General features: G+C 47.0%; 1 protein-coding gene across 1 annotated transcript; it reads left to right on the forward strand.

Moving 5' to 3' along the window:
• The first annotated feature begins 1,001 nt into the window (after positions 1-1,001).
• PPT1 (palmitoyl-protein thioesterase 1) lies at positions 1,002-24,338 on the forward strand. Its single transcript, XM_072609935.1, has 9 exons — positions 1,002-1,189; positions 3,674-3,783; positions 4,740-4,867; positions 10,895-10,965; positions 12,088-12,190; positions 18,574-18,664; positions 19,301-19,399; positions 20,836-20,907; positions 23,206-24,338. The coding sequence occupies exons 1-9, from the start codon at positions 1,060-1,062 to the stop codon at positions 23,326-23,328; spliced, it is 927 nt and encodes a 308-aa protein (XP_072466036.1). The 5' UTR covers positions 1,002-1,059; the 3' UTR covers positions 23,329-24,338.
• Positions 24,339-24,374: the final 36 nt, after the last annotated feature.

Below are 24,374 nucleotides of genomic sequence, written 5' to 3' on the forward strand. Positions count from 1 at the left end.
CACAGACTCAGGGTGGTACTGGATACACAGACTCAGGGTGGTACTGGATACAAAGATTTAGGGTGGCATTGGACACAGATTCAGGGTGGCATTGGACACAGACTCAGGGTGGTACTGGATACACAGACTCAGGGTGGTATTGGATACAAAGATTCAGGGTGGCATTGGACACAGATTCAGGGTGGTACTGGATACACAGACTCAGGGTGGTATTGGATACAAAGATTCAGGGTGGCATTGGACACAGACTCAGGGTGGTACTGGATACACAGACTCAGGGTGGTACTGGATACACAGATTCAGGGTGGCATTGGACACAGATTCAGGGTGGCATTGGACACAGACTCAGGGTGGTACTGGATACACAGATTCAGGGTGGCATTGGACACAGACTCAGGGTGGTACTGGATACACAGACTCAGGGTGGTACTGGATACACAGACTCAGGGTGGTATTGGATACAAAGATTCAGGGTAGCTCAGTAGCGAAGGGTGGGAGAGCGCTAAAGTGAGGGAAGGCATCGAAGCCGGACCGAGGCGGCTGCGTGCGGTCCGGACAAATCAGTCACCCTGGGCTCAGTGTCCGGGGCTCACACGGTTACGCACGTGCGGCGCTCTCGGTTCCAGGGCTTTCTCCACGGCCGCGCCCCCAGCAAGGGCAGGGGGCTGTACCTGACACTGGCCTTTGAAGAATTCCAAATCCCGCGCTCTTTCTACCACCCACCGACTGGGGCAGAGAAAGACCGGCCAGGGCAGGCGCACGCGCAGTCGCACCGGCCCCCCGGCCCGGCCGGGCTTTGAACCTCCTCGTGCTTCCTGGGGGCTCACTGGCAACCGCAGCCGCCCGCCCCCGAAACCCGCCGGGACCGCTGAAGGGAGGAAGAAGGGGAAGGAAGAGCGCAGAGAGGAGAGCGAGAGGCGGGACGCAGCAGCGGGGAGGGGCAGGAGCGGAAGGAGCGAGAGACACTTTCTACTCTGTGATTGGGTGATCGGAGGCACGAGGGGCGGGGCTTCAGCGACCGCAGGCTCCTTAAGGGCGCGGTCATGTGATTGGGCCAAGATGGCTTTCCCCACGCTGTTCCTGCTGCTGCTGAGCGCGGCCCTCATCCGACGGCCCCCGCCAGCCTCAGCCTCCCCGCGGACCGAGCCTCCTCAGGAGCCGCTGCCGCTGGTCATCTGGCACGGGATGGGTGAGCCGGGCCGGGCCGGGCGGGGAACGCCAGTCGCGGGGGTGCTAAAAGGTTGTGCCGGCTCTCTTCCTTTGTGGAGGAAACGGGCACCCGGGCGAAGGCCCCCGGCCGGGAGTCAGGCATCCCGGGTGCCTGAACTGGCTCTGCCCCGGCCAGGCACTGCCCCTCTGGGGACCCCAACCCCTCCCGCCTCGGCAGCTCCGTAAGATTTCCTGGGCGCCTACCTGTCAGCAGCCTGGTCTTTGCCAGCCAGAGGCAGCTGCGCAAAGCGGGTGGAGTGATGGGACGTGGGTTCGAATCTAGCCTCTGACACTTTGGGCACTTGGCCGGTGTGCCCCTAGGCACACACGGGTGATCTTGGACTTAGACGTTGGTGGTGGTGGAAGGTGTCCAGCTCCCCACTCTGATCCGCAGACGATCGCAGAGGCTGAAATCTCAGAGCTGGGAAGGAGCATGGGGTCAAAGGTTTAGAACGGGTGGGGATCTTAGGGGCTGTCTGGTCCCACAGAATTCAGACTGGCTTCCTGATTCTAAGTCCAGGGTTCTCTGCAGCCTGCCAGGGGTCACTTAGTCCAGCATGTACCTTCAAGAGAATGGGCTCTGTAACGCCTGATCCTAAGACAAGCATTTCTTCTATAACACCTGTTGACCTTGGAGTCCTTTGTAGCCCCGATATACTGGGATCATAGAGTTAGAGGTCAGGAGCCAGAAGGGTCATGCAGTCCAACCCCTTCATTTTGCAGATGAAGAAACTGAGTCCCCGAAAGGTTAAGAGAGTTAACTAACAGAATGTTAGCTCTTTGAAGAAGGAAATGTATCTTTTCTTTATTTCTCAGTTTCATCACTTTGCATGGTGCTGGGCACATAGTTGGTGTTTAATAAATGTCTCTTGATTGGTTGATTAATGTACTATGCAGATTGCAAAGCTGAAATTTGAAAACCAGGTTTGGTGATTTCACATCCACAGTTCTATCTCCATACTTGTCCTTTCTGGGTTGACAGTCATTTTGGGGGGATGGAAAGGGGAAGTGAGAGCTGCCAATATACCTATAAATCTGTCAGAATTATGGATGTGAAAGAACTTTCCAGTCTCTAAATTGCTGTGCAAACATGAACTGGGATAGAATTATAATTTTATTGCTATATATCACAATTCTTCTAGATCTTTGGATGGGAAAAAATCCATTCCCTAGGGCTAATTTTCTGGTTAGGATCCTCTCTGGGGTTAACTAGGACAGAGTTCCCACCTAAAGTCTTTGCAGTTTTTCAGGACTACCAGAGAAGTCAGGGCCACTTCTGTACTGTAAGGAGAATATCAGTGGAGGAAGAGATGATTATCATTATTACCACCCCAGAAGCTCTAGATAGGAAAAGAATGTGCAGCTTAAGTGTCACATCTAACATGAAGCCTTTCCTGGTCTCAGTTCTAGGTGAATTTTCCTTTTCCCATCTCTCTTCCTTTTCTGACCTTTATACTCATCACATTCTAACTTATGGCTATTGATAAATGCCATATTTTCCTGCTAATTTGTAAGTCCATAGAACTTAGAGCTAGAAACAGCCTTAAAGCAGATGTTGGAAAGGACCATAGAAATCATTTAACCCAACAGACTCAGTTGTTAATGATATTAATAATAGTTACATTCATGTATCATGTTATGGTTTGCAAAATATAAGTACTTTGAATACTAAGTATAAAATACTAAGGTATGTCATCTTCATAATCAATTTATTAGTTTGTCTGTTTCTTCATTCTAGAGATGAGGAAACAGACTCAGAGCTTCTGTGATTTGCCCGAGCTAAAACAGGTGGTCGTAAGCAGAGCCGAGACGTGAATCAACATTCTCTACCTCCGAATGTCATTCTTGTTCCACTGCATCTCACTGAGGACAAGGACTAATGACATTTTTCATCCATAGTGCCTTGCACATAATTGTAATGATAAAATAATGTTTACATAGGGCTGTGAAGTCTACAAAGTTCTTTCTTCCAGTTATCTTGTGAAATAGGTGGTATAGTGCCACTAGGTAATGAGGAATAGTGGCTAGAGTGCTGGACATGGAGTCAGGAAGACTTGGTTTCAAATCCTGCCACAGATAATTGCTAACTATGTGACCCTGCTCCGTGCCTCAGTTTTCTGATCTGTAAAAAACAAGGGTAAGACTTGATGGCTTCCAAGGTCCCTTCTGTAATTTTATGACAATCCTTGTGAAGCAAGTCAATATTATACCCATTTTACAGATGAACCAACAGGCCTGCAGGAGAGAGGTGACTTGCTCCAAATTATAGGTAGAAAGTGGCAGGGCTGGGACTTGAACCCACATCTCCCTATCCCAAGGCTATTGTTCTGTCTGTTGTATATCTATAATGATTGTGTGGCTACATCATTGTTTCCCTGTTAAAGTGTTGTGGCTTCTGAAGCTCACAGATGATTCTATTTGTAACACCTAAAACTTCCCTTGTTTTCTTTCTTCTCCTGTCTAGGAGACAGCTGCTGTAACCCCCTGAGCATGGGGGCCATTAAAAAAATGGTTGAGCACAAAATACCAGGAATTTATGTTTTGTCTTTGGAGATTGGGAAGACTCTGATTGAGGTAATACATCCACAAAGCTAAGTCACTGAGGGACTTCTGTTAGACCAAGGAGCTCATGATAAATGTTCAGTTGAAAAGTGATTCATGTGGTTTCATTTTTTCTTATAGCACTCTTCCTGAGAAGATAATTTTATTGGGTCTTTCAATGGAACTTTCACTCTTAGTGACCTGAAGGAGGGACTCCTGGGTGTCTGCCAGGCTTTTGGAAGTATCTCTGTTCTCTTAATGTAGAAGGAAAGTGGTATTTATCTAGAATAAGAGAATCCCAGCCTGGCAGAGGCCATCTCTTGTCTACACTCCCCTCCCCCTTACTTTATAGATGAAGAAACTAAGCTTAAAGGGACCCAGGGACGTGTCTAAAGTCATATAACTAGTTAATAGCAAAGCATAACTTCAAAACTGAGGCTTAGAGAGGCTTTTAATAGTGCTATGACTGTGGAAACTTGGTTTTCATAAGCTCTTCCCTTTCCTCCTCCTCCCCCTTCCCTTTTCCTCCTCCTTCCTCTTCTGCTCTCCCTCCCCTCTCCTCTCTTACATCCCCTCCTCCTCCTTTCCTCTCCTCCCTTCTTCCTTTCTTCTTCTCTTCCTCTTCCTCTTTCTTTTTTTCTCCCTTCTCTCCTTTTCTTCCCTTCTATTTCCTCCTCTTCTCTTCTTTTCTCTGCTTTTTCCCTTCACCCTTTCCTTCCTACTTACCTACCCCTCTCCTCTTCTCTCCTATCCTCTCTTGTCTGTTTTTTCCTCTCCCCTCCCCTCCCCTCCCTTCTCTTCCTCTTCCTTGCCTCCCTTTTCCCCCCTCCCTTGTCTCTACCCCTTCCCTTCTTTCCTCCCCTCTCTTCTGTCCCTTTCTCTTCTTTTCTCTCCTCTCCCTCCTCTTCTATCCCCTTCCTTTCATTCCTCTCTCCTCTTCCCCTACCCCTTTCCTTTTTCCTTCCCTTCTCTTCCCCTCTCTTCTTCAGGATATGGAGAACAGCTTCTTCTTAAACGTGAATCACCAGGTGACTCTAGTGTGTGAGATGCTGGCCAAGAACCCCAAGCTGCAGCAAGGCTACAACGCCATGGGATTCTCCCAAGGTGGCCAGTTCCTGTAAGTCCCTTTCTCTCACCTCATGGGTAAAGGACTTTTTGGTATTTTTACAAAAATGGTAGCCTGTGTTCATTGTGACCAGGAATTGCAGGGTCCTTTACACGTGTGTTCTCATTTGAGCCTCACAGCAACCCAATGGCCCAGATACTACAGGTATAATTAGGCCCATTGTACAGATGAGGAAACCAAGGCTCCACAAGGTTAAGTGTCTTGCCCAGGGTCTCATAGCTGGTAAGTGTCTGAGGCGGGGTTCAGACTTAGGACTTCAGAGCTGTCTGTGCTGTATGTCACTGCGCCTCTAGTATCTGTTTTTATGTATTTATTTATTTGTTTTTATTTTTTATTTTTAATGTTCTACAATCACTACCATAAACCTTAGATTTTTTCCCCCTACCTGCCCCCCCCACCCTCCTCTCTCCCCAAGACAGCATATAATTCTATATAGGATCTACACATACATTCCTATTGAATACATCTTCACCATAGTCATGCTGTGTAGACGAACTAAAATAAATGGGAGAAATCATATAACAAACCAAAACATAACACACACACACACACACACACACACACACACACACACACACACACACACACACACACACACACATGATCTGCTACATTCTGCGATTGAATTCCATAGTTCTTTCTCTGATTGTGGAAGACAGTTTGCCTTAGAAGATGATTGGGAATTTTTTTTTTATGTCCTTGCATTGCTATGAAGATCCAAGTTTACCAGAAAAACTCTCACACGCTGTGGTCATTGCTGTGCACAAAGTTCTCCTAGTTCTGCTCCTTTCACTTAGTGTCAGATCATATAAGACTTTCCAGGCCTCTCCGAAGTCACAGTATCTGTTTTCAGTCATTCAGTCAAAAAGGTTTCTCTTGAGCACCTACTCCACGCACAGCCCTGTGCTGAGGATGCAGAGAAGGGCAAGACAGTCCCTGCCCTCAGGAGCTCACCCTGTAGCAGGGAAGGAGATGATCATGTGCTTAAATAGGATGCATACAAGGCAGATTGGAGATGATCGGCAGACGGAGGGCCCTGGCCTCCAAAGGGACCAGGAAGGCTTCCTGAGGAGGTGGGGTTTTAGCTGGGATTTGTCACTGGGAAGTCGAGGTGAGGAGGGAGAGTGTTCTGCCTGAGACAAGGCCAGAGAGAATGCCTGCCGTGAGGAGCAGCAAAGAAGGGCTCCTTGACTCTGCAACACCCATCCTCTTGTAGAGCCTCAGTTTCCTGATCTGTAAAATGAGCACAGTATCTATAGTACCTAGCTCCTTGGATTGAAGAATGCATGCTGAGGAGGAAGGTGTAAGATTAGAGAAGTAGGAGGCAGCCAAACAGAGTCTCTTGTATTGGCTCCTGGAGGTATTAGGGAGCCCCTGGAGTTTATTGAATTTGGGGGGGGGGGTTAGGGGTGGGCTGTGTGTGTGTGTGTGTGTGTGTGTATGTGTGTATCACTTAGGAGCTGAATGGAGGTTGGACTGAGACAAGAGTAAATCCAGATAAGAGGAGGTGAAGGCCTGAACCACATGGTGGCAAGGAGAGAAAGGAGTATATACCAGAAATGTTACAAAGGTGAATTCAATAGATGACTCTTGGGTTGTGAGCCCAGGAAGCTGAGAGGATGGTGGTATCCTCATGGGTAATTGGGAAGCTAAGAAGAGGGGAGGATTCCAGGTTGGGGGTGGGGGATGGCAATATCAAGTTCAGCTTGGGATGTGTTGAGTTTAAGATGTCTCAGGCCATCCAGTTCCCGTGTCTACAAGGTGGTTGGAGATTCAGGTTTGGAGGCTGGGGGAGGTTAGGACTGGATAAGTAGATCTGAGAAACCTGAGCCTAAAGGCCATTGAAACCATGGGAGCTGATGAGATCACCAGGTGAAATAGCAGAGAGATAGAGAAGAGGGCTCAGGGACACCCCCAGCTGACGGGGGTGACCTGCATGAGGATAGAGTGAAGGAAAATGAACAGTCTGAGAGGGAGGAGAACCAGGAGAGAGGGGTTCCCAGAAACCTAGAGAGAAGGTATTGAGGAGAGAGGGCTCTGCCGCATCCGAGGCCAGGGAGAGGGAGGATTGAGAAAGGTCCACTAGACTCAGCAATTAAGAGGTCATCAGTAACTTTGGAGGAAACACCTTCAGTGGAGTGACGAGGCCAGAAGCCAGACTACAGAGAATTCTCTGTAAAAAAGAATGAGAATATAGAAAATAGAGGCCTCCATCCATTCTTCTCTAGGAGTTTAATCACCAGAGGAAAAAGAGTGATGGGGTGGAGTTACTGAAGACAGAAGGATTGAGAGGATTTTTTGAGGATGAGGGAGACCTGGGCATGTTGGCAGTGGGAGAGAAATAGCCAGTAGACAGGGAGAGGTGGAAGGTGAATGAGAGAGTGGGGACAAGGTGCTGGAGGAGGGGGGATGGATGGGGTCACTTGTGCATGAAGGAGAAGGGCCACTTCTTTGTGTGAGATGGGATGAAGGAGGAGACAGTGGCCAAAGACATCTGAGTGTCATGAGATGGGAAAGGGGTGGGGGAGAGGGAGCTCCATGAATGGCCTTAATTGTTTTTGGTAAAATGCTAGGCAGAGTTCTCAGCTGACATATGTTTGCATTAATGTGGGCTCAGTAGTTCCTAGTGGTTGCTCTGGTCCACTGTCTGGAGGTGAGGGTCTCTCTCTGTCACTGGTCATATACCTGAAACCTCCCCAGCTAGGTAGGACCTCCAGAGTTTGGACCTGGCTGATTTCTCTTTCCCCTAGACCTCAAAAAACACTTTACTTTGCTACTCTCTGCATTTACAAATTATTATTTGTTTCAGCTGTGGTCTGAAATCCCCTTCTTACTTCCCCCAAACATGAACAATCACTAGTTGTTTTCAGTTATATCCAACTCTTTGCAACTCCATTTGGGATTTTCTTGGCAAGGCCGTTAAGAGTGGTTTGCCATTTCCTTCTCCAGCTTATTTTATAGATGAGGAAACTGAGGCAAAGAGGGTTAAGTGACTTGCCCAGTACTCAAGTAAGTGTCTGAGGCCAGATCTGAATTTAGGAAGATGAGTCTTCCTGATTCCGAGCCCAGTGCTCTGTGGTGCTGCCTAGCAGTCCAATGTTATTAGACTGTGGGCTACATGAAGGCACTTTTTCCCTATGTAAAAGTTATATTTCCTCCCTTTATCGTCTTCCCCTGTTCTCAGCATGGGTCCTGCGCACAGGACCTAGGTACCTAATTAAAAAAAAATTATTTGTTGTATGATTGCCTTTTAGATCTCAGGGTTGCTTTCATGCCTTGAAGAGGGATTAGAGGAAGACTTTAGTGGAGGGTTCTAACCATTTGTAAATAAAATTGATTTTCTTTCCTTGATTTATTTGGCCAGGTCAAAGAAATAAACTCAGACAAAAAGTATTCCAGTCATGAAGTCTGTTGTTCCCCAGACTAGGCTGCCCTGGGTTTGTTCCTCAGGTGATTCCTGATAGGTCTGCCAAGCTGGTGTTGCCTTCTGTCTCAGGGGAGCTGAGTGTTCAGTAGACCTAGACCTGTAGACTTTGGAGGGAAGCATCTGAGAGTTTGCTTCAAAGAATGGTAGCCACAAGAGAGACCCACCCAAGGCCCCCAGCCTAGCATCTCCTGGGGCTGTGGGGACCTTTTGAAACAGCATGGTATAGTAGGAAATTAGCTTCCTTTGGACTCTAGAAACCCGGGTTCAAATTCTGGCTCTGCTTTACCTTTGACAAGTTACTAAGCTTTTCTCTGGCCCCGAATTTCCTCATCTATAAGACAAAGAGATCCCTGACGTCCCTTGTGGCTCTGGGCAATGCTTCTCTCTGCTTGGGTCTTTTCTAACAATTTTGGTAGAAAAAACTTGGAGCCTGATTTCTCTTACTTGGAGGGCTGAAAACTTGACACCTTCTTGGACTCTAGGGCTTAAGGGATTGCCACCTGTATGCCCGGAGAATTCTCATTGCCTTTTTGACCCACTGCCTCACTTCTGGCTTTCACCAGTGACTGATCAGAGGAGTGAAACAGACATGAGTTTGAACCCAGTTCTGCCTCTTGCCACCTCTGGGACCTAGGTCACTTAGCCTGACTGAGTCTCAGTTTTCTCAACTGTAAATCAGGGAGAGAGAAGCATTTGTGTGGTCTAGCAGGGGTGAGGAACCTGTGGCCTTGAGGCCACATGTGGCCCTCTAGGTCCTCAAGTGTGGCCCTTTGGCTTGAATCCAAGCTTCATAGAGCAAATCCCCTTAATAAATGGATTTGTTCTGTAAAACTTGGACTTAGTCAAAAGGAAGCTTGATTCAAATCCTGCCTCCAGTCCTGACTAGCTGTGTGACCCTGACCTAGGCTTTCTCCCACCCCACCCCACACTTAATCTCTGTTAAGGTCCCTTCTAGCTCTGAATCTCGGACCCTGGCATCTTGGTACCACCTACTTCCCAGGGCTGTTGTAGGGCTCTGATGAGACCCAAAGGAGCCTAGTCCACACCGACTGTTGCCAGCTGTTACTAACACTAATGATTCTGTAGGGTCAGCAGTTTGAAAAACCTGTGTCACCAAGTGAAAATCTGCCAAATTTAACAAACGCTTCCTTATATATTTACTATGGTTGGGAGTGAGGATTTAAGGAGTGAGAGAAGAAGAGGGGGAAGGGAGAGAGAAGAGATCCCATAGACCCTGCTGTCCACGAGCTTCTGTTCTAGATCCTGGTTCCATACACTTGTTCTGTGAGCTGGTTTTCCTACTGTTCTGATCACTGTACTTCAGTACCCTTGCTCTCCGTTGTAATTCCCTGCGTTTTCTGAGAGGGGGTGTGCAGGCTTTACCAGGCTGTTTAGGATGAAAAGAAGGTGCCAAAGCCATGGCTTTAAGGACCAGAGGACACCAGACACAGATCACTGTGGTATAAGAAAGAGTGACACAAAGGGGTGGGGGTGGAGAGGGGCTGGACAAGTAAAGTGCTAGGAGAAAGGGGAGGCCAGAAATATTCCTTTGGCCTTGGGGGCTTAGGGTGCTGGGCCTTGGAGGAAAGAGGTCTCTAAAGGCAGGTGGGGTGGGGGGCGGGTGGTTGAATCCCCTCCAGCATGGCAAATGTCTGGAGCAGATTCTACAGCCAGAAGGGGAAGGGTAGGAATGGGGGATGGAGAGAAGTCCAGAATCTTCGTTCTCTGGACACTGGGGCCTAATCATATGAGATAAACCTGCTCTGGTAAAGTGGATTGTTCTTTTAATCTGCTCCATGGTAAAAATAGTAGGGAAGCATTCTTCTTAGAGGATTAAGCAGGGATTAGGCATGTTCTGTTTGGTTCCAGAGAGCAGAACTGGGAGGGAGAGAGGTAGATTTAGACTTGATGTGAGGGGAGAACTTTAACCTTGGGTTTAAAAAAATTCTATCTAATTTTATTCTGAACCTAAGAAATACCATATAGAGAGTGTTTCTGTATCCATTGTGGAACGGGAAAAGATCATTGGAGAAGGTGCGAATCTCTGCTCTGTAGAGCTCACTTTTCCTTTCAGCTCCCCTCCCTCTGAAGGCTGAAGGAGAAAGGCTTCCCAGTGCTCAGGATGATCCCAGAGTAGATGAGGTGCTCTGAGATGTAGCAGGGCCCCTTTTGCTGATGATCTTCAAGCTGAGGCTGGATAGCTCCTCCTCAGAGATGTCATAGAAGGGATTCTTCAGTCACTTGGTCAGTCAACAGAACTAGTACCTACTATGTTCTAGCCAATGTGCAGAGCTTTGGCGATGCAAAGAAAGGCAGAAACACAGTTTCTGCCTTCAAGGGCCTCCCATTCTAACGGGAGAGATCATGTGCAAACAAGTGGGTACATACAAGATAGGATACGGAATAAATGGGAGCCAGTCTCAGAAGGTAGGACTGGTAATGGGCCTCTGCAGAAGGCAGACTTTGAGCAGAACTTGGCTCCCAGGGTCCCTTCCAGCTCCAAGATTCTGTGATGTGGGCCGAAGATAGGGGAATGCCTGTTTACACTTCCTCCTTTCCACACGCAAATACTCATTTGTTTCTTCCCACAGGAGGGCGGTGGCCCAGAGATGTCCATCACCTCCCATGATCAATCTGATTTCTGTGGGTGGACAGCATCAAGGTAATTTTCATTTGCTTGATGGCTTCTTCAGGACTCTGGGCCTGGGGAGGGCTTCCCATCCTCAGGCCAGAATAGAAATCCAGGAACCCTAATAGGGTCAGCAGCCAATATGTTTTACAAAACTACTTCCAGAGACTGTGATGGAACTAGGGGAACCTGAGTTAACTCAGCTCTTAATTCCCATGGGGCTAACTGATGAGTCACTTGACTGTTGACTGATGATCTTCTGACCTTTGACCCAATGGAGGGCTGGGAAGGGAGAGAACAGAAAGCTTTTGAGACTGCCTGGCACCATGTTATTCATTTAGAGAACCTTGCCATTCTTTTCATTTCAGTTTGTCTAAGTCACCTTTGTTCTTTCTTGACATTGGGTCACAGACTTGGACTGTTGGGTTTGGTGTGTGATAACGACTGGCACTTGGTCTGTGCTGCCTTAAAAGTATTTGGGGGGGTTTAATGACAAGATGACTGTGGAGGTTGTAGAATCTTTTTAAGGAGGAATGCTCCTGCAAGACCTGGCCAGCAAAAGTGGGTTCTCCTGACAATTGGCAAAATGACTAGAGAGCTGACCTTGGAGCCAGGAGGACCTCTGTTTAAGTCTTACTTATGACAGATTCAAGTTACTTGACCTCAGGGTGTTCTAGGCCAGTGATGTCAAACTCAGGTAGAAATTGGGACCACTAATCATACTCAAGGAGGCAACTAGGTGGCTCAGTGAATAATTCAAGTCTGGCATCAGATACTCATTAGTTTTGTGACCCTGGGCAAGTCACTTAACCTCTGTTTGCCCTAATCCATGGAGAAGGAAATGCTGAATGACTCCAGTATCTGTTGGCATGCTGCAGTCCATGAGGTCACAAAGAGTCAGGACTAAACACCAACAACAGTCCCTCTGTAATAATTCCTGGGGGCCCTCATATGGATTTAGAGAAATCACCTATAAGGACTAGCTACATTCTCTTGTACTTTTATTTACTTGGTTCAGTATTTTCTGATCCCATTTGCATCTGGTACAGCTTTGACACCTGTGACCCAGACAGCTCCCCAAACACATCTGTTTGTTTCCCGGGGATTCCAGGAGGAGTCTGGTCATGAGTGCATGTGTATTTTGTCTTCCTGCAGGTGTTTATGGGCTTCCTCGATGTCCAGGGGAGAGCTCTCATCTTTGTGACTGGCTCAGGAAAACACTGAACATGGGTGCCTACAGCAAGGGCGTTCAGGAACGGTAAGTCCTGTCAGAACCATGCCATTGAGGCTACCTTGAGGCTCTTGGGGCTCCCCAGGCAGATGCTGCTGGGATTACAGGAAGAAAATAGGAAAAATACCCCTGATTGACAGATGTCAGGCATTGTTCCTGTTATCACCCAGAGGAAGGGGCAGCTGATCCAGACTGCTATATGCTTGAGAATGGGCATCAGCCTCCAAAATTGAGTCAAGACAGATACACCCACTCCTTAATTAGGCAAAGCCTGTTCCCCTAGTTGGGCAGCCAGGTGAAGCAGTGAAAAGCACCAGAGCTGGAGTCAGGAAGACTCATCTTCCTGACTTCAAATCTGTCCTCAAGACACTAGCTGTATGAACCTGGGCAAGTCACTTAACTCTGTTTACCTCAGTTTTCACTTCTGTAAAATGGGCTGGAGAAGGAAATGGCAAACCATTCCAGTATCTTTGCCAAGAGAACATCCAATGGGGTAACAAAGAGTTAGATATAACTGAACAACAACATGCTTGTAGCACTCACTGGGCCTTCCCTGGCAAACCCCACCCAGCTCCATTTGACTCTTAGGGGACATCGAGTCAGAGATGGGAGGTCCCCTGGAAGTCCTCTAACCCAACCCTTCTTTTTGAAGATGAAGAAACTGAGGCATGGGAGCCTCCATGACTTGTTCAAGCCTGGGCAGGTGTGCAGTGTGCCTTGGGGTCCCAGAGCCGCAGCCAAGGTTCTTTCCAACATCTCTCGGACACCTTAAACCATAAGAGGCTTCAGTTAGTGGAGACGAAACCTCAATAGAAAAGGTGTCATCATGTAAACAAACAGAAGAATAGAAGGAGGGACCTGGAAGAATTATGGTGAAAAGGGGAAAGAGATTGCAAAAGACTTTCGCTAATTTGTCCCAGCCAGGCTCAGATCACCTGGAAATTTGTTCCATGTTTTCTTTGGTGTTTGTTTCTTCATCTGAGCTGTCGTGACAAAAACTGAAGAGGAATGGAATGAAGACAGAATCCTGGCTTTGCCAGGATTCTGTGGGGCCTGCAATAAGAGAGACTGAGGCAGAGCTCTGAGCCAATGACACTTTACTGAAAGGGCCGGGTCACAATCTGAGATGCCCCCTCCTTCTAGGGCCCTATTTTTATAGGCTTAGCTATCCAGACATTCAAGAACAGCTATACCAAATACAGAAAGATTCCATCGGTTGACACATTGTATAGGCTAAGAAAAGCAGAAGTGATCTCTCAGCAGATTGTTCACAAGTTGGGAGAAGCAAGGAACATCTCCACTGACCAGGTGGTCGCAAGGTGGATGGGCTTTTCCTGAGGTTAGGCAGGAGCTATACGTGTGCTCCAAGAATATATTGAGGTGAATTTGCCTACCATGCCACCACCCATGCTTGGTTTGGTCATGGTATTTGAGCAAAACAGGATGGAGATATCTTTGTCGACATTCTTATGGTTGTGCAAGTGAGCTCTACAGCTGATAAACAAGTAATGAACATTCCATTAAATTGGACCCTTCTATCAGAACTTGTATCCCTATGTGATTTACACAAAGTATGGATCTATACATTGATTGTTCTTTACCCAAATATGCAAAAGAAGCAGGGCAAAATCCAGAATCTCATTGGTTAATAGACCTTGCTCTTGAGGGCCAAAAATGACATATGGGTTGGGGTCACAGATTGAATAGAGCATGGGGCATCTCCACTAAGTGGTCATAAGATGATCACCCACCTGTATTGGACAAGAGAGAATGGTCCAGAGACACAAAAATAAAATTGGGGGACTTTCCATGTAGTTGAGTCACCTCTGTCACACTGGACTTGTCACCATGACAAGGAAAAACAGAGGTGTAGGACTCTAGTCAACTTCTCATGATGGAAGCAAGTAAATTTACAATCTGTCGTTCACAGCTCTGTGCTTAAATATACAGAACTTTAATCACTACCCTTATAGAATTCTATTAGATTGATTCATACTGATTAGAATAGAGGACAGGTCCTCAATGAATCAACCTTCTCAATTCCATTACTGCACTAATCACTGGCTGCCATCGTTCAACCAGCTCCACATCCCTCAAATTGTCCTGTCATTCAGCTCACATTTCTACAGTTGTAGAAGAGACTTTGTCAGTGACAACCAGGATATTCTACTTGGGGCCTGTCTCTTCTGTGCTAGTCTGGCAAGCCTTTCAAAGAAGGAGTTCAGTTTAGCTCAGCATAGCTCATGACTCCCAGTGATCACTACTTCCCTTTCTGAATGCCCACAAACCATCCATCTAATAATCATTGTAGGGATTTGGCTAAGTGAGCATCAGTGTTGGGTTGTAATTTCAGAAATGATCCTTCCCCTCTTTTTGAAAATCCCACTGCCCATATCCAGTTCCCTGACCCTTTCCTAGTGACTGCCAATCCCCAGAGATTGATGACAAGGTCCTCTAAGTTCCTTAAGTAGCTAATAGGGTTGTTCTTTTGGGTGGGACTAGAAGCCATGTAAAGAGCAGCTCACTGCCCTTCATTATTTTGGGCATTCCATTTTCCTGGGTTTTTGTCTTTGTTCAGGCCTCTCTGGTAGTAAGATCATTCTAATGGAATAATAAGACATTGGCTGATTAGCAATGAAAGCTCTTCCCTTTCTTTAGAAGGATGGTGGGATTGAGTCGGGGGAGACTATTGTACTTGGGACCAGAAGCTCAGGATTCAAGTTCTGATTCAGTTACTTATGGGCTGTGCAGTCTGGGAAAGTGAGTCTTGGGACTTGTGAGTCAGCCAGCAGCTAGGGATGCAGTGGCAGGAGTCCTGGACCTGGAAACTTCCATTTCCTCATCTGTACAGTGGGGGAAGTGAGAGAACCTACTTCCCTGGGTTGTGGTGAGACTCCATTATGAGGCCAACACTCCACCCCTTCTGGGAAGGCAGCCCTTTGGGACTTGGAGCCGAACCTTCCCAGATGGGCTGCCTCTTTCTAGTTCCTTGGGAGTGGGGACTGGCCATCTTTTCCGTTTTCATTTCCCAGTAGTTGGTACAAAGTGAGCCTTACTAAGTTCTTTTCCTTTCATCCCAACATTGTGCTAGGACTGTGCTATTTCTTGTGGACTGACATCATGCCCCTTTGTTGGTCGCCTCTTTGGCCTGGAGGTGGCCCTTACATTCATACCAGGGAAACACACGTCCTTGCAGGTCCTTTTCTGGCTGAAAAGGCTTTGGAGTATTTCTTGTCCATTCACTGTTTTTGACCAGTGAAATTCATGAAGTCCATCTGCTGGGGATGTGGAAGGCTGGGCTGCAGCATGTGTCAGTCCAAGGGAGGGAATACCCGCGCTGAGGCAGCCGCAGAGAGTGGAAGCTCTGTATGGGACCCTGTCTGCCCTAAGTGGTGGGCTCTTTGCATCCTTCTTTCTTATTTGTTGTCCTTAGCCTTTGCCATGAGCCACAGCTAATTTTAGGTGCCATCCTTCCTGATTCCCACGTGGGACCTTCATCTTTTGTACACGTCCTTTGTTTCATTAGGATCTTTCATAAGCCCAACATCAGCATTTTATTCGTGAGTCTTCATTGAGCCTCCTTCCCCTTCAGAGTTCTCTGGCCATGATGGCTCAAGAGGAGAAAGTGAGACTGGTGACCTCGCACAGCCCTCCTTTACTCAAAACAAAGTCAAGTGCAAGTCATGTCATCATTTCTCTGATGTCATGGTCTTCGAAAACGAAGGACGAACACAATCTCTGGCCATAGGGGTCATCTCTAGCTTTTCTCTGAACTTTTCCTGAAATACACATTTGACCAACAAGTTCTGGCTTTCATGTGGAAGAGAGATTGGTCCTGTCTACCCCCAGAAGGCAGAACGTGGAGCCAGTGAGAGAGGTCGAAGACTTTGACCAAGTATGACGTGGACAAGATGTAGAGATGGGAGCCAGGTGATAGTACCATTTAGCAGACTTGAAACTGATTGAGTGACTGAACACAAAAAGTAATCGTTACAATTCAATGCCAGCTTGAAGGGAGGTCTCTAGTGGAGTATCCTGGGGATCTGCACAAGGCTTGTTTTTATCAATGACTTTGATAAAGGCCTAGATGACATGCTCATCAGATCTACAGAGGGCCCCAAGCACAGAGGGATTGGATGACAGAATTAGAATCTAAAAAGACCTTGACAGTCTAGATATTGGACATTGGACTGGATTGAAAAAGATGTTCTGTAAAATTTGGATTCAGTCAAAGACCGCACTTAAGGATCTAGAAGGCCACATGTGGTCTCCAGGCCGCAGGTTCCCAGCCCCTGCCTTAGACTGCCTTGTAATATCCCTAGCAAGTGGTCCTAAGCCCCCACTTGTAGCCATTGGTCTATCCTCCCTTTCCTTCCATTGCTGGGCTCATTACGAGGTACTCACCCTCCACTTCTCCACTGTCTCTCCTCCCTAGCCTGTGTTCTGGCTTCCACACCCACCATTATGCTAAGATCACATCAGAAATCATCCTTGACTTTCTTTAAGGAAGAAAAGATTTGCACTGATCTTTTGTTTTCACATTACCTAGCTATTCTCCTCTATCATTCCTCCCCCATCCCCTTCCAGAGCCATCTGCTATAACCAAGAAAAGAAACAAAATGAGCAAAAGCGCTCCCTGCTGATATTCCTGCAGCAGCATTCGCACCTGCGGGGGCCGGGGCCGTTCTTCTATTGGATGATGCTTGTCTTCAGTTGTTAGTGGTGATGGGTGTAGTCCTTGTGTATATTTAGCTGTCTTCACTTTGCCTCAGTTCTCCATCCTGCTCTTCTCTCTCTAGACACACTTGGTCATCTTGCTCTTAGTCATTGGGAGCATTCTTTTGTATGGTTGATAATAGTTTGCGATTCTTTTTTGGAGAACTGTTTGTTCTTACCTTTTGACCCCTTCTCAGTGGGGAATACCACTATTTTCTGGTCATATCCAAAGATGAAAGCTTCTCAGCCCTCGTTTTTCTTGACCTCTGTGTAATATTTAACAAGTGTCGATTACTTTCTCCTTGGAACTCTTTCACCTTGATTGTGCTCTTGTTAGCAGAATGGGAACCCACCTCTTACCCCTCCAGCCAAATCCTCCCTGTCCTTCACGACCCAGCTCAGCCTTGGCCTTCAGCATCCTCCTGGACTCATCCATGCACACCATCAAGCCTTCCATTCCTTCTTGTGCACTGATCATCCGATCTGCAATTGTGCCCTTACTTTATGCTGCCTCCTCTAATTACTTTCCATGGAAGGCTTGTCTTTCCAAAAGAAGAGGCAGGGAAATAGAATCAGAGAAAGGTTCTTAGTGCAATGCATGGCACAGAGTAGTGCTGTATAAATGCTCGCTGTTGTTGTTGGGTTGTAGTAACGTGGAAAGAACACAGAAGCCATGGGTGTGCATCCTGGCCAGGATACTTTCTTGTTTGGTTTGTGGGCAAGTCATAACTTTCATTTTTATCACTTGTCAAGTGAAGATATTTGGCCTCTAGGCTTCTGAGGGTTGTTGTGAAAAGTCCTTCGTGTGTGTGTGTGTGTGTGTGTGTGTGTGTGTGTGTGTGTGTGTGTTTAATAATAAAAGTTAGCCAAGGGACATGGAAATCTACTGTTCATATTTACTCAGGGCTTCCTGAAGGAGGCTGAAGAGTATTAAAGTAAAAATGTGGCAAAGGGAAATGAAAGTGTATTATATGCCCAATTAATAGAGGCAGCAGCACATACAATAGACAGCAAGGTGGTTTAGTGGGTAGAACTCTGGGCCTGGAGTCAGAAAGACCTGGATTCCAATTTGAATTCAGACGCTTATCTGTATGATGCTGGGGAAGTCACAATCTCTGTCTGCCTCAGTTTCCTCATCTATAAAATGGGGATAATGGTAGCACCTACCTCCCAGGATAGTTGTGAGGATCAGTTGAGATAATGTTTGTAAAGCACTTAGCAAACTCAGTACACTGTGTAAATGCTGTCTGTGACTACAATTATATGATATGATGGAAAGAACACTAGATGTGCAATTAGAGGACCCAGGTTTGAGTCCTGGCCCCACCACTTACCACCTCTGTGCCCCTCCGTCTTCCTGTCTGGGCCTCTCTCTTTTGTCACCTATAAAATAGGGAGGTTGGTGGGTAATTCTTAAGGTCTCTTTCAGCTCCAGCCCTTACCATAGTAGATTTTTTTGAGCATGCAACATCTCATATATCTTTGTGGCCCATTGTTTCCAACCCAGTAGATGCTCAGAACTTCCTGTATCTAGCCCTCTCTTCCCCAGCCCTCAGTCCGAAAAGTTGTCATGGGGTCCTTAAGGGCTGGGGCCATGTGCCCCTGCTTCCCTGCCTGAGCCCCCTGCACCTGGATGCATGTTCATCAGGCTGTCTGACTGACTGCCTTGCCATCTGTCTTCCTATCTCCTGTAGCTTGGTACAGGCGGAATACTGGCACGACCCCATAAAGGAAGATCTCTACCGTAATAATAGCATCTTCTTGGCTGATATCAACCAGGAAAGGGTAAGTATCACGGCCGCTACCAGAAGCCTTAGCAGTGTGAATTCACCAGATGGGACTCTTTGCCCCAAACTTCTGGCCCATGTGAATCGTGGTCCTGCTGTGAAGGAGGTGACCTTTACAAGGCTGGGAGAGAGAGGTGGGGTGTGGGTCTGGGCTCAGAAGTCCTGGCTGATGGCCTCGGCTAAGCTGCTTTACCTCTTGGGGTCAGTTCTAGGTGGCTCTAGAATCCCGCATTCTACAACATGGCTTTTGTTTGTCCATCAGTTTCCCTTTTGTTCTTTCTGGGGACAAAGACGGGGCAGGGTTTTGCCAGCCAGGACAACTCGTGCCTCTTCAGTGAAGCTTCCTGGAGAAAGCAGGATTTTAAATGGTTCTGAGAAAAAGAGAGCATTGTTGATGTCCTGGTTTGATGAGTTCAGAACTACAAGCTGGGCCTAAGGGAGGCAGAGATGGAGCCGGGTCATCCAACAAGAGTGGGAAGGAAGAGGTATCGTACACACAGATAGGGAAGGGACCCCTGTTGTGCTGGACAGTGACTCAGGTTGGGACAAGAGTCCCGTCCCCTCCCACAAAGGCTATGGCCCTGATCTGTTACCCAAGGGGTTGCCAGTCATGTGACTTGATTCTCTCTTCCAGGGCATTAATGAGACCTACAGGAAGAATCTGATGACCCTGAAGAACTTTGTGATGGTGAAGTTCCTCAATGACTCTGTTGTTGACCCTGTGGACTCAGAGGTGAGATGCCAAGTGTCCCAGAAACTTGAAAGGTGCTGAACGGTGCTGGTCAGAGTGGGAAAGAGCAGCCTCAGAAGAATTCTAGTTGATGCCCTAAAATGCACATTTAGAAGTAGCTTCCTGAACCCTCTGTTTTCTTGGCAGGGCGGGGCTCTCTTGCCCCCCATGTAGGGCAATGAATCCAGCACTGGGAGTCAGGAAACCTGGCTTTGCATTTCGATTTCGATACCTATGGGCTGTGTGGCCATGGCAAGTCATGTCCCCCTCTGAGCCACCTTTCTCTTATCTCTAAAATAGGGAAGATAATATGACTTGCACCACAGTTGGTAGTGTTTGTAAACAGGCCTCCCCTCTGTCCCACCCTCCCCATGTTCTTCCAAGACCCCATTGTGGTACAGAAAATGCCCTGGGCTCTTGAAGGCAAGGCCAGCACAGTACAAAGCCCTGACAGGCTTTGGGAAGGCTTTAGAGACAGACTGGTTATCTGTTGCCCCCAGGTCCAGCTTAGCTAAGTGTGGAAAAGCTCCCTAGAAGGCTGCTTGCCAAGAAGACCTGAGTTCAAATTTTGCCTCAGACTTACTAGCCATGTGACGCTGAGCAAGTCACTCAGCTTTTCTCACCTTCAGCTTCCCTATCTGTTAAGTGGGGACAATAATAGTGTTTACTTCCCAGGATTGTTGTGAGGATTAAACCAGATAAGATACATAAAGTGGCTTGCAAAACCTTAAGGGTCTGTATAAATGCTAGTTATTATTGTATCATCATAATATTATTAATTATGATAATATTGTTATAGCAGTTCATAAAGCTCTCTGCTGAGGTATCAAGGTATCTAGCTTTCAAGTTGGGATCTGCATTGGAACCCCCTCATGAAACCAGGAATATTTGAAATAAAGGTAGATTAATGAAAAGAGTGCTGATTGGGAAATCAGAAGATTGAATTTGAATCCTGCCTCAGTAGAGTACTAGCAGTGTGACCCTGGGCAAGTCGCTTAACCTCTTCCTCAGCCTTAGTTTCCTCATCCATAAAATACTGTATAGCACCAGCCTTGTGGGGCTCTTGGGAGAACATCTATGCAGAGTGCTTTAGAAACCTTCAGCATCCTGTGAATTCTGGCTATCAAGATTAATGACAGCTGACAGCATTAGCATTTGAAGAAATGTGATACACTGGCCTCTATTACCTGGGAACCTCCTGTAGGTCAGATGGAGTGCTGGATTTGGAGTCCAAAGACCTGGGTTCAGATCTGAGACTTTACTCTTTGCTCCCAGATCATCTTTGGGTGAGTCCCTGTTTCCCCAGGTGTAGAATGAGAGGGTTGGACAAGTAAGTCTTGAGACATTCTTCCATCCTCAGGCAGTCTGGCAGCCAGAGCTAGGCCCCTGACCTGACCGTGTCTTCTCTGTCTCTCTACCCCCACTGCTCTTTCCCACAGTGGTTTGGATTCTACCGAAGTGGCCAAGCCAAGGAGACCATCCCCTTACAGGAAACTTCCCTGTACACGCAGGTATTTCTCAGGTGGTGGGAAGATGGGGGAGGGAGTCAAAGCTAGTGAAATATAAACCCCAAGCCCCTTGGGCAAAGAGAGGCCTGCATTATGCCATCTGGGCACTTTCTTCTCTGGAAATGTCTATCTCAGTCCTGACGTGGGTTTGTGGACTTTTCAGTAATAATCTTGTGGATCTGCTCTAGCCCCCCTCACTCCCCTCAGTCTTCTTCAGCACTCATCAGATAGGCAGCAAACATTTTTGGAATGCTTACTTTGTGCTGGGTACTACACCAGAATACAGCACCTGTCCTCAAGGAACTTACACTCCCAGCAGCAGGAGGGCAGTGAAGGATGGTTATCCTGGGCCACTGCTCCACATGTAGGCCCCAGGAGAAATTCCCCTGCTGCAGGCAGAGGCTGAGAGAAGAAAAAGCAGTGGGCTTGGAGTCAGAGGAAAGCTGGTTGTGAATGTTGGCTTCCACTCCTGCTAACCACATAATACTAGGCAAGTCACATCTTTTCAAGCTCTGGTTTCCTCCTATGTAAAATGGAGATTTTGCAAAGCCTACCTCACAGCATTTTGGGGGAAGTACTTTGCATCTTTAATGCACTGTCTAAATGTCAGGCTATCATTAGTCCCCCAAGCCTCAAACTGTAGGAAAGAAAACAAACCCACATCCCCTCTTGCTCTATCAGTTATTTTTACTGAAGGATTTTGGGCTTACGTAGTGTTTGCTGTGGGCTGGCTCCCTCTGGCAGGGCTGCAGAGCCAATACCAGGCCATCTGGGAGATGGAGCATTAGAAACCACTTCTCTTAAAACCCCAAGTGCATAAGTTATGGCCAGGGAAGAAGGGGAGTTGCCTTCAAATACACATCAGGGTTTGAGCAAGTGTGTATGGATTTTGGTGAGGGAAGCAGTGCGGGGGGAAGCTGGTTCCTTTGGCACATGCTACAGAGTCTGGCAGCCTTTTTGCCCACTGCTTTTACCATGGAATTCAGTTTGTCAGTTTTTGGGCCCCACAGCACTTGCGCCTGCCACTGGGGAATCTATCCCAGTTCAAGCTGGCCACAGTGAGCACCAGCCAGATATTCAAACTTCTGACTCGTTTCATAGGCAGGCCAGGCCAGACCATTGCTTGAGGCCTCTCTCTCTCTGATTTTGGAAGGCACAGCCCACGTGCAATAAAACCCAAGGGAAGTGGGGCAGTGTTGCTGCTAGTATATTTGAAAATGAACTTAGAGCACTGAGTGTCAGCATGTGGCCCCTTTGGATGCCGTTTCTTCCCAGGATGATTTATCATAGGGCCTGCTATGGCAGGTTTTTAATAACTGATTTTCCTCCTAACAAGAGGTCTTAATTTGATAGTTACCAGGTGCACAGTTGGTTTCTCCAATAATCTCGGGCTGTACTGCCTTTCTGCCATTTTGGGCTGAAATTGTAAAAATTTAGTCTCCTGACATGGTAATTCAAACTTAGCATTAGATGGGTGCTGAGCAGTTTTCATCACCTGGTCCCGGGCTTTGCCCCTGGGTTTAGGCCTCAGGAGCCAGCTGCCATGTTTACAAGGCTGCAGGGTGGAGTGGGAAGAACTTTGAACTCCAAGCCCTCTGATGAGATGGGAATCCCAGGTCTGCCTCTCCCACTGTATCAGGGCAGTTTGGTGGAGCCTATGAACCACTTTTTGGAATAGTACTTTTAAAATGAACAAAATAAAATAGAGGATTACACAGGAAACTAATTATATTGAAATAAAGATTAAATTTTTTTCCCCATCCACCTTCATGGTCCTCTCTCAGATTTCTTTAGAACCCTCAGGAGGGGATGGGGTCTGTGGAATCCAGGGTAAGAACCTCTGTCCTGCATTTACATAGGAGAATTTCACTTTCCAAGAAATGAGTGGATATGTATAGGGTGGGAGTGGAGGTGTTAGGTGGAAGATTTCAGAGACTCCTCTTAGCCTATAGGTTGAACACATGGCCAAGGTGCTTATTGGGCCATTTATAGGGTGGGAGGTTACCCCACCCCCTGGAGGCACACAGAGAGCACAAGTACAGACCAATTCTTTTTGCAAGGTCATGAGAGTAAAACTTGAATGAACTGGGGCAGAAAGTCAAATTGTGCCAAAACCAGGCACCATAGTGGGCTAGGGTTTATGCCCTCACCTATTCCATGCCTGTGGCATACCTTCCTGCCCAGGCCAGTGCCTCATCTTTTTAAGTGAAGTTTCAGAAACCTCTTGCTAGGGAGCTTTTCTAGCAATCTGGTTTTCTCTAGGTTTAATTAATAAAATGAATGCTGCTTTTCTCCCTCTAGGACCGCTTGGGGCTTAAGGAAATGGACAAAGCAGGCAAACTAGTCTTCCTGGCTGCTGAGGGGGACCACCTTCAGTTCTCTGAGGAATGGTTTTATGCAAATCTGCTTCCATTCTTGGTGTGACATTCTTGCTTCATTGAGGTTACTAAGTGCAGCAAGAACTCTATAGGCACTCCAGCATTTACATGGCAATTTGGGGGGGGGGGGGGAGGGTCAGTCAAGACTGTAGATGCAACTAACACTTCCTTCCTTTCCTCATCTGACACTGTCTGAGGACACAGAAGATCCTCATCTTATCTGCTCAGTACTCAGGCCTAATCCCACTGCCATATGGTAGACATTCCAAGTTTCATTAGCTAATGAATATGAGGATTGTTTTACATGTCCTTGACTTGTGGTTAAACCCAGTTCTGTTATAGACTGCTGTGCAGAAAAATGGAACCAAACAGTAACTGCTAGAACATGGCCCATCCCACCCCCAAATGGGGTACAAGGGGCCAGCCTGAACTATAACTACAAGGTTATAGAACAGAAATGCACTTGGAAATAACTTCTTTCTCTGGCTAAATGTTATGCCAAGCAAAATGAGGTGATTAAGTGATCTGACTTGTCAGGGGTTTTCCGTTCTGCCAGTGGAGTCTTGAGCAAAGAAATAAAGGAGCCCTCAGAGAGTCTGGTTGGAACACCAATGTGGTGGTCCCTGGGGGAGGAAAACTCTGCATGAGATTCTGCTGTTCTGGTTCTCTGTGGGAGGATACAAAACATGCCTTTTGGCATAAAAGGTTCATGTGTCCTGGGCACAAGAGCAGAGAGGGGGAGGAGACAGAAGGGTCCTACTCCCAGAGGATTAGACTGTTTCCAAATTGGTCCAGCTCTTGTAACATGCTCGGAATGACTGCTAAAGCCTGTCTTCTCGCTGTGCTTCTAATCGTCGGAGCAATGAAAAGTATTATCTCCCTTCTGATTGCTTTGTGCCAAGGAGGCACATGTGTATTGCACCCTGGAGGTGAAACAAACATCTTGTCCCATACCCATCCCTAGATTCCTGTTCTTTAGGTGGAAAAGTTAATATATATTAAGTTTTTAATTTTATCAGATTTTCTGAAAAATAAAAATATTGGTTTCTTACTTGGTATCAGTCTTTGAACAGTTTCATTTTTCTAAGCAAC

Source organism: Notamacropus eugenii, chromosome 5, assembly GCF_028372415.1.
Source record: "Notamacropus eugenii isolate mMacEug1 chromosome 5, mMacEug1.pri_v2, whole genome shotgun sequence".
NCBI lineage: Eukaryota > Metazoa > Chordata > Mammalia > Diprotodontia > Macropodidae > Notamacropus > Notamacropus eugenii.

What these genes read in the sequence shown, in the direction of transcription:
- PPT1 (XM_072609935.1), top strand. Translation starts at nt 1,060, where the DNA reads ATGGCTTTCCCCACGCTGTTCCTGCTGCTGCTGAGCGCGGCCCTCATC. An exon ending in TTGGGAAGACTCTGATTGAG is followed by an intron (nt 3,784 to 4,739) that starts GTAATACATCCA and finishes TCTCTTCTTCAG; the next exon opens with GATATGGAGAACAGCTTCTT. An exon ending in AAACTTCCCTGTACACGCAG is followed by an intron (nt 20,908 to 23,205) that starts GTATTTCTCAGG and finishes TTCTCCCTCTAG; the next exon opens with GACCGCTTGGGGCTTAAGGA.